Raw genomic sequence first — 10,142 nt, 5'->3', positions numbered from 1 at the left:
CCCTTTTTTTTTTTTTTTTTAGAAATAGCCTTTGTGCACAGCCAGCCTTGTACTCTCCTAGGTTAAAAAAAACTGTCGTCCATAAAATGCGTTGCACAAATTCGAACATCTGGGTTGTGCTGTTCTGTTGTAAATAAATCTTAACCAATGATTCCTAATTGCATCTACTTCCGGAAGGCCAAATAAAGTGCTTTTTGCTTTGGCACTGAAACACACAGCGTCTCCCTGACATGGCTGCATCAACACTACTGCTGTTCCTGAAACCATGCCTTCTTTCTCTGCGTGCACATTTGGGCGGCATTATGCTAATATTTCCACATAGTGACGTAGGTATGTTGGGGCGACGAGCCGTTTTAGGTAGGCGTGGCTCACTCTTAACTTTAATAAAGAATATCTCTTTGGATTTGAGACTTTAGTCTTTGCAACTTTATAGATCTTCTTTATGCACCAAGAGCTTGTAACACTCCAAAGAGAATTTAAATCGCATCATATGACCCCTTTAAAAAAAACTTTTGAACGTTTATGATTAAACCATCACTTTCTGAAAGTTTTTTTAAGTATATTTTTTCATTTTTGGATTAATTGCTATTTTTTGCAAATGTAGCAGCACAAATGTGTCTTCTGAAGCAGTACAATATTTTGGAATAAAATTAAAATCTGAACATTGATCAACTCATGCATGCACAGCCCAAACAAATACTGGTTCTTTCACACCACATGAATTACATCATGATATCCAAGGATCAGTGATGTTTGATGTGATGTAGTGTGCCACCATTTTTGATTCAGACTGTATTGGCAGAATGAATAACATATTAAATTTCAGTTCGTCTTTGATTCAGTCATTATGCTTCAGAAGAATACGAGTTGGGTCTTGAAATTTCAAGTTATAGTAGGCTTTCTTAATATGGATTACAAAAAAAGGTATTTGGTGTTATATTTCCACTTGCACTTATCTTAAAGTTGCTTTGGGTTTGTATAAAGGTGTGTTGATTTATTATTTATATTTATTTGGATGTTTTATTAATAAAAATTATATTCAAACTCAAGAACATTCAGCTGAAACACCCCTAAAAGTTTTTCCCAATTAAATCCAGTTGACAGACAGCTCTGGAAGACAAGTTGTGCAAATTACTACAAGTTTTTGAAAAGTACTACAGGGTTTTAAATGGGCACAGGTCCTACTGAATAAACACTACTCTGATCCTTCACAACTTTATTTTCATATATGGAAATTTAAATATATCTTTCCACACAAGGGTTAATTTTATGATTTGTTGTGACATATACTAACACTTTTGTTTAATGCATTTAGAAAAAGGAGCCTGAGCAGGTGCAGAAGGCAGCAGTTTATATTTATTTGGATGTTTTATTAATAAAAATTATATTCAAACTCAAGAACATTCAGCTGAAACACCCCTAAAAGTTTTTCCCAATTAAATCCAGTTGACAGACAGCTCTGGAAGACAAGTTGTGCAAATTACTACAAGTTTTTGAAAAGTACTACAGGGTTTTAAATGGGCACAGGTCCTACTGAATAAACACTACTCTGATCCTTCACAACTTTATTTTCATATATGGAAATTTAAATATATCTTTCCACACAAGGGTTAATTTTATGATTTGTTGTGACATATACTAACACTTTTGTTTAATGCATTTAGAAAAAGGAGCCTGAGCAGGTGCAGAAGGCAGCAGTCCCCATCATTGCTGCTGAGGAGGAAGAGGAAATGTCACGAGGGAACCCACTGGATGTTTTGATTGTCTTTGAAGACAAAGAGGTGATGTCAACCAAGTCTAGGGTCAGTGCACTGCTGCTGTTTTTGAACTTTATGCCCTCATTTAGAGTACACTAACTTCTCAAAGCAGCTTTACAGAAAATGCATGTGTCTACATTACAATTTAGCCTGACCTGTACTATAAATACTATTCTTTTCAACTTGAATAGTGTTGTATCATGTGATTTCAAGTGATGCTATATGGGTGTACTCACTTCTGTTGTATACTGTATGTTTGACTAATACACTGGAAGCAATATTGATGTGACATTCTGATACAATTCCTCACTGCTAATCATGATGTTCATTCTATTAAGTAGTACGGGTTTAATACAGGAGATTTACAGTCTGATGTAGTAAAAAGAAAAAGTTGTATGAACATGCCCTCTGACCTTACCTCTTTTACTTTGAGGTTAGTTTCCAAACACAAGTACATCTGATGTGTGAGCGGCCATCAGGCGCGAGTGTAACACAGAGCAATTCTTTATAGAATTGCAATATTTTTTGGACATGTATAATTTTAAATGGTTATGTATTGTGTTGTATTGTTTTTGTTTTGTTTTGTTTTATTGTATTTATTTTACGTTTGGAATAAATCAAAATCAAATTCAGCAAAAAAGTGAAGTTTGTGTGTTGCTGCTGTTGCTAAATGTTTTATTTTTTTATGTTTGTTTCTTTCATCGTTCTTTTTATTTAAAAACATGGTTGGTGCATTTTATGTTTTGCAATGCTAAAACCATTTAAGGTTTAAATAAACACTGTTTGAATTGTTAATATTGTGTCTCTGTCTGTCATTGAAGTTATGTATTTTTTGTAATGACCTTAAAAAGTGGATTCAGCATTGGGGGAAATTTGCATATTTTTACTCAAAAATAATAAATTTATAGTATATTGCTTGTGTTTCAAAGACACTCATAATTAATTTGTAATGTACTCGTAATACAAAAAAAGTACACTTTAATATCACTAATCAAGCATGTAAATAGGCATATACTTAAAGTGTACTAAGTGTACTTGAAGTTGTTCCAATTTAGCACAGAAAAGTACACTAAATACACTTAAAGTTATACTTTAGTATAATTCAATTACAACTAAAATACACTTAGTACAAAAATAGTTGTTCCAAAATAGCACACTTCAAGTTAACTAATCATTAACACACTTGAAGTATACTGACAATTAGTCTGGCTGCAAGTATACTTGGTATACTTTTTTTTCACTAGGGTAAGCACAGTTTTTAAGTATTTTTGACCAACAAACACCAGAAACATTAGCAAAATTTGCTGTTGGATTCATAACGTCAGGAAACATGACCATCACACTGATCCAAAAAAGACTCCAAGAGTCACTGTAAACTGACGTTTGTTCTCTCAATAATGTCCATCATCCAAATGAAAACAGACAGAACAGAGAAACACAGAGCAGAATAACTAAACACAGCCGTGGCTACACTAGGTATGTTGACTCACTCATCTGTGATCTGACGTCCTCTCTCTGTTTTTTCATCCTCTTCATTCGTTCGTCTGCTCTCTCTTTCTCTGGTCTTCTTCTCTCTTTCAACTCCTGTAAAATCTTTCTGTCTATTTCAAAATGGCAGCTGTTGTTTTGTGCCACTGTCTCCTCAATCTTCTCCAGCAGCTCCTTGATCTGAGTGTGGTCACTCCTGTTCTGATTGTTGAGAACATGATATCTGTTCCCACATTTGTCCAGCAGCCACTGGAGATCCTGCCCTTCACTCTCAATGTGCTGCTCTATAGATGTGTCTAACAGAGAGTCTCCACAGGTGAACAGCACTATAGTGTGACTCCAGACTCTCTCACCGAGAAGATCCAGATGACCCTGCAATGCTTTTCTCTCAGTCTCTTTAAATCTAGTATCCACACGTATGATCAGTAGTACAGTGTGTGGTCCTGGAGGACACAGAGACACACTGAGCACAATCTCCTGTTTCAGTAACTCAGGACTCTTCTCTACAGTGTAATTACTCCACCATCCTGGAGCTTCAATGACAGTGATGTGTCTGTCTGCTACTTCTCCATGTCTCCTCACACACTGAGCAGATCTCTTCAAGTTAAACTCCTCTCTGCCCAGGATGCTGTTTCCTGTTGAACTCTTACCAGCTCTTCTGTTACCCATTAACACAATCCTCAGCTCTGGGAGATGTTGGACATCACCTGTAACAAACAGAGAACAAAACACACTTATGCAAGAGGATATTGTACTGAGCACATGTAAATGTCTGCTCAATATAATAAAATCTCTAAGTAATAAAATAAGGCATAATGTACAGTTATTAGTGCAAAAAACGGGGACCAGGTCACTGTTGTGATGGTGAGATGCGAGTTGGTTTGTATTATAATCCATGTACATTCAATAAGTACAGTTTAACACTGATCCAACAAAATCTAAGAGTCACTGCAGGCTGGTGTTTGTTGGAGATTGTTTAGTCAGCGTGAATTAGAACCTGGACACTGAAGTAAAGTCCCTCTCTGAATGTAGGTTTCTGAAGTATATAGATGGGTGTAATACTGTATTTAGAAGAGAAATGTTTTTTGAATGACTGCTTTTCTTTCAAACAGTTAATAACAAGAATGCGTATGAACTACAAGTGTCAGGGCTCTGAATGAGAGAAAGGACCCAAATGCAGGTTTATTAACTGGATGGTAGACAGGGTACAAGAAGGAAAGAAAGGAGTGAAAAACAGTCCCAAAAGAGGTGGACAGGGCCCACAATAGTAAAACAGACTGATTGGGGACAAGACTGCAGCAGATGCGATGGTAAGGATGGGGACAAAGCAGCGGTGCAGGAAATCAGAGGCTTGAAGATGAGACTGACGTAGCACCAAACTATAGCTGCCAGGCCAGGAGAGCACACGGCCAACACAAAGACAAAACAATGTCCTCAAGCAAAAGAGAATCAAAGAAACATTAAACAAAGATAAAACAGACACGACTGTTAGGGCAGGACCCTAACAATATTATTTCATTTACATTTTTTATAAAACAAAAATATCCCCTTAGAAATCTCCAGGTTGCAGCTATACCCGTGTCTAGCACAGAGACTGGTGAAAATCTTGGCTTTCTTCCTGGACCTTCAAGGACACCGTTTTGATCAGCAATATGGTTAGGGTTATGGGTACTATTTTACATTTACTGCAAATAGCATCTACTTTTTATTTAGTGCAAGGAAAATACTTTTTTGCTTTTAACACTTACTGTAAATACTCTGTGTAATAATACATGTAACTCCACTCATTTAATAAAATTTTTAATAAGGCAGTGATTATATACTTGTCATTATCACAAAATGAATCACTGTCACATAGTCTCTGACGAGAACTGCATGCCAGTAACACTTTAGAATACTGTTCCATCGTTAATGAATAACTATATAGGAACAAATGACTAATGCACTATTAACATTCTAGTAACTATCAAGAAACTCTGATTAACAATTAAGTAGCGCTCGGTTGAAACTGATAGTTCACCATTAGCTAATCAATAACTAATATTTTTTCATATCTCCTGGAGAAATATTAAGAACTACTGTATACAGGTTCATAACTAATGCCTAATGTATAATTAATTCTAAAGTGAAGATCATGATGATAATCCACTAGTAATGACTCAAGTATTACCAAATCCTTCTAAAGGAACTCCTAATTACTTGGATCAGTATTCTAAAGTGAAAAGCATGATAACTTCCTAATATTAACTGATGTCATTGTAAGCTTTTGAGATATATGTAAGGTTTTGGATAGTAATGACTCGTGTGTTACTACATCCTTCTGAAGAAATTATTAATTATTTATATCAGTATTCTAAAGTGAAGATCACAGTAACCCACTAGTAATGATTTAAGTGTTAGCAAAATTAATTACTAACCAGAACCTTACAAAAACCTCAAAAGTTTACAATGACTTCAGTAATTACTAGGGAGTTATCGTGATCTTCACTTTAGAATACTGATCCAAAAACTTAGTAATTCCTTTAGAAGAATATAGTAACACCTGAATAATTACTATACATACTTTACAAAACCCTCAAAAGCTTACACTGATTTCAGTCATTAGGGGAGACTGGGGATGAAAGTAACACGGGGTTAGTTGTAACACTGTCAGTTTGACGAGTCAGAAAGGAGCTGTGGTGATGTCATCAATATCATACACTCCATTCACATTTTTAATGTTGCAGGAGAAGTGGCATGTGAATGTGAACAACATTGTAGATTTTATAACCAAAAAACTGATTTTCAGGAAAGAAAGTCATTTTTTTATTAAGTTTTTTTTATTTATTTTTTGCCTAGCGATCATTGTGTTGAAGATACAATTATTTGACTTACATAAGCTAAAGTAGCTGTTTCTCTAGTTTAATGTGATACTTTTGCATTCATGCTAACTTAAAGTCCACATGCTAAAACAGTTAGCTATGTTATGACTGCTTGAGATGGGGATAGTTCATTAAAAATGTTACAACCAACTCCTTATGATGATTCCAATGAGTCCAGTTATCCAACCACATCCTCTATTGAGGCAAAGTCATGTGAGGGTTTTTGTTGCAAATTAAGGGATTTATGTAAAATGTGTTTCCATCATAGTTTATGTGCATACAGCTGGTAAAATAAGTATTGAACACGTCACCATTTTTCTCAGTAAATATATTTCTAAAGGTACTGTTGACATGAAATTTTCACCAGATGTCGGTAACAACCCAAGTAATCCATACATACAAAGAATGCAAAACAAATATGTTCAGAAATTAAGTTCTGTGTAATAAAGTGGAATGACACAGGGAAAAAGTATTGAACACATGAAGAAAGGGAAGTGCAAAAAGGCATGGAAAGCCAAGACACCAGCAGAAATCTAGCAGTAATTAGAAAGCAATCCTGCCCCTTGTCAGTGGAAATTAATATTAGCTGGTTCAGTCCCAACTGATGGCCTATAAAAAAGTGTCTCATGACCAACGTGTCACACAAGAAACATTTCATGATGAGTAAAAGGAAAGAGCTCTCTCAAGACCATCAAAACCTTATTGTTGCAAAACATACTGATGGCATTGGTTACAGAAGGATTTCTATACTTCTGAATGTTCCAGTGAGCACTGTTGGGGCCATAATCTGGAAGTGGAAAGAACATCATTTCACCATAAACCGGCCACGACCAGGTGCTCCTCGCAAGATTTCTGACAGAGCAGTGAAAACAATTACCAGAAGAGTTTTCTAAGAGCCAAGGACCACCTGTGGTGATCTTCAGAAAGACCTGGAATTAGCAGGTACAATTGTTTCAAAGAAAACAATAAGTAACGCACTCAACCGCCGTGGCCTGTATGCACACTTACCACGCAAGGCTCTGTTGCTGAAGAAAAAGCATGTTGAAGCTTGTTTAAAGTTTGCTGCACCACATTTATACAAGCCTGTGAAATACTGGGAGAACATAGTCTGGTCCGATGAGACCAAAATTAAACTCTTTGGATGCCATAATACACACTGTTTGGAGGTCAAATGGCACTGCACATCACCCCAAAACTTCATGGTGTAGCACTGGCAAAATTCATATAATTTAAGGAATGATGAATGGAAAAATGTACGGAGACATTCTTGATAAAAAAATCTGCTGCCATCTACCAGGATGATGAAGATGAAACAAGGGTGGAAATTTCAGCAAGACAATGATCCCAAACACAGCCAAAGAAACTCTCAATTGGTTTCAGAGAAAGAAAGTAAAGCTGCTAGAATAGAAGAGGCCCACAGAACCTTCAAGATTTGAAGACTGTTTGTGTGGAAGAATGGGCCAAAATCACACCTGAGCAATGCATGCGACTAGTTTCTCCATACAGGAGGCGTCTTGAAGCTGTCATTCCCAACAAAGGCTTTTGTACGAAGTATTAAATAAACTTCAGTTAGCGTGTTCAATACTTTTTCCCTGGGTCATTCAATTTCATTACACAGAACTTAATTTCTGAACTTATTTGTTTTGTTTTCTTTGTATGTATGGATTACTTGGGTTGTTACCGACATCTGGTGAAAATTTCATGTCAACAGCACCTTTAGAAATATATTTATTGAGAAAAATTGTGACGTGTTCAATGCTTATTTTACCCACTGTATCTTCTTTTTGGATAAAAACACTAACACTGTGCACGTTTACAATTTATGCGCATCTTAACATTTCCATCCAGCATTTTTTATGTAATATTCCAAAATTAGATGGCAGATGGCAACACAGCTAGTGACTGAATACAGTACACACACACACACACACACACACACCAATTGCTTTTGTGCTAAATTTAAAGTCCTAAAAGGAATACAAAATAATGTTTGTCATTTTAAATGGTTCACTTTATATAAAACTGATTATTCTTTGTTTATCAAATAAAGTTTTTGCATAATTTGGAAGTTTGGGTCTTATTTCAGCAAATTACTTCACAATGTCACATCTATCCCCAGCCTGTGTTACCACTCACCCCAGTAGTGGGGTAGGTTGTAACAACGGAACTCTTTAGTATGTGACATTAACTCACATAATCTGTGATTATGCAGTACACGTCCAAGTGAGTGTTATTTGTAGTAGACAAATGTGGCTACCATATATCAAAGTTTGAGAGATCCAGCACAAACAACAGTTACTGATGCTCAAACAAAAAGTGTTACTTTCATCCCCGGTACTATACTGTTATTCACTTTAGAATACTGATCCAAATAATTAATAATTCATTCTGAAGAATTTGGCAATACTTGAGTCATTACTAGTGGGTTACCATGCCCTTCACTTTAGAATTAATTATACATTATGTATTACTCATATTAATTATGAACCTGTGTAGTTCTTAGGGAGGTATGAGAAATAGTAGTACTGATTAGCTAACAGTGAACTACCACATTCGACTAAGCACAATTACTTAATAAATCATTAATCAGAGTTCCTTGTTAGATACTAGTAGTTACTAGAGAGCTAATATTGCGTTACTCACTGTTCTTGTGATAACGATCAGCCATATAGTTAATAATGTCGTTCTCTGTTATTCATAGAAACAGCGCATTTACTGTTTGCAGTTGTGGCAAATTACAACTACTAGATTGTATTCTGGGAATGAAAACAAGATTTAAAAGCCTAATCTTTGGACTAATTTGAAAATGAAACCGTGAACAGTGTAATTAAAAGTATATCCCTTTACAATAAAGTTGAAATTTAAACATTAGTTAACATGAACTAACAATCAAAACTACTGTTACACAGCATTCACTTTATGATGCACAACTAAAATCAAAAGTTCGTATCCGATGTTATTTAATGGACCTGAGATAACATGAACTAACAATGAAGTTGATTTTTTTTATTAACTAATAATCAACAAACGCTATAGCAGGTGTATTGCTCATTGTTAGTTAATCCATTTACTATCGTTAACTAATATGATCTTATTGCAAAGTGTTACAAATGTAATGTTTACTATGAGTGAAAAGGTGATTATTTTCAAGAGAATAAATGCTTACCGAGGTCCATATTTCTTCAGTCGGAGTTTCACAGTAACGTTACATTAAGTCCCACCAGCCGACTCTTTACTTTCGGTTTGACCGTAAACACTAACTTTACAGCAATCGGCACAAGGAAGTGTCGAGAACACTTTAGACATTTAGAAAAGTAACCTATCAGTCATTCTTGAGACGTGGGACAAAACCGGTCCAGCAAGGGTAGAGTTGCCAACCGTTCCGTATAATACGGAATCGTCCCGTATTTAAGGCATCAAAGAAGCGTTCCGTATGAAAGCTATACGGAACGCAGTTTGTCCCGTATTTAAGGCATATGCCGGATGACCACCTAGACCATACGAATAACAAACTCTAAATTGAGAATTAATCATTCTTTTTTGACGAGTGTTTTTTTTTTACGTCCGCGGTTCGACTTCAGCAAATAAGTTTGAGCGAATGCAAACAACGTGATTCCAACATCCAGCCCCGCAAGAAAACGTGCATTTGACCCTTTTATACAGTCTATGATTTTACCTGAGGGAAGACGTGATCAATAAGGAAAGTCGTCTTTCTTTAATGTATACCTAGATAAAACGATTTACATTTAATGGATGTAGGGTGATAAATAGTATAAGGTTAATGCACATATTTGTATTGCACAATGGGAGAACATTTAACTGTTCATGAGGTAGACTGCCGTTCAAAAGTTTGGGATCAGTAAGATTTTTAATGTTTTTTTTGTTTTTTTTTTAAGAAGTTTCTTATGCTCATCAAGCCTGCATTTATTTGATCAAAAATACAGAAAAAAAATTAATTTTGTAAAATAACCTATTACTGCAATTTAACATAACAGTTTTCTATTTATACTTAATTTATTCCTGTGAAGCAAAGCTG

The 10,142-nt window shown here is 35.5% G+C and overlaps 1 protein-coding gene across 1 annotated transcript in view; it reads right to left on the bottom strand.

The window, feature by feature from the left end:
* The window catches only part of LOC107575009 (GTPase IMAP family member 8-like), a 24,525-nt gene extending 15,002 nt beyond the window's left edge, over window positions 1–9,523 (bottom strand). The window contains exons 1-2 of the mRNA XM_016261424.1: window positions 9,273–9,523; window positions 3,248–3,952 (exon numbers count right to left, since the gene is read on the bottom strand). Of these exons, the coding sequence (XP_016116910.1) occupies window positions 3,248–3,952; window positions 9,273–9,282 (715 nt within the window). The 5' untranslated portion in view covers window positions 9,283–9,523. The remainder of the gene's footprint in view (window positions 1–3,247; window positions 3,953–9,272) is intronic.
* Window positions 9,524–10,142: the final 619 nt, after the last annotated feature.

This window comes from Sinocyclocheilus grahami, unplaced genomic scaffold (genome assembly GCF_001515645.1).
Source record: "Sinocyclocheilus grahami isolate Dianchi unplaced genomic scaffold, SAMN03320097.WGS_v1.1 scaffold2433.1, whole genome shotgun sequence".
Classification (NCBI taxonomy): domain Eukaryota; kingdom Metazoa; phylum Chordata; class Actinopteri; order Cypriniformes; family Cyprinidae; genus Sinocyclocheilus; species Sinocyclocheilus grahami.
This window is presented reverse-complemented; position numbering and strand designations above follow the sequence as displayed.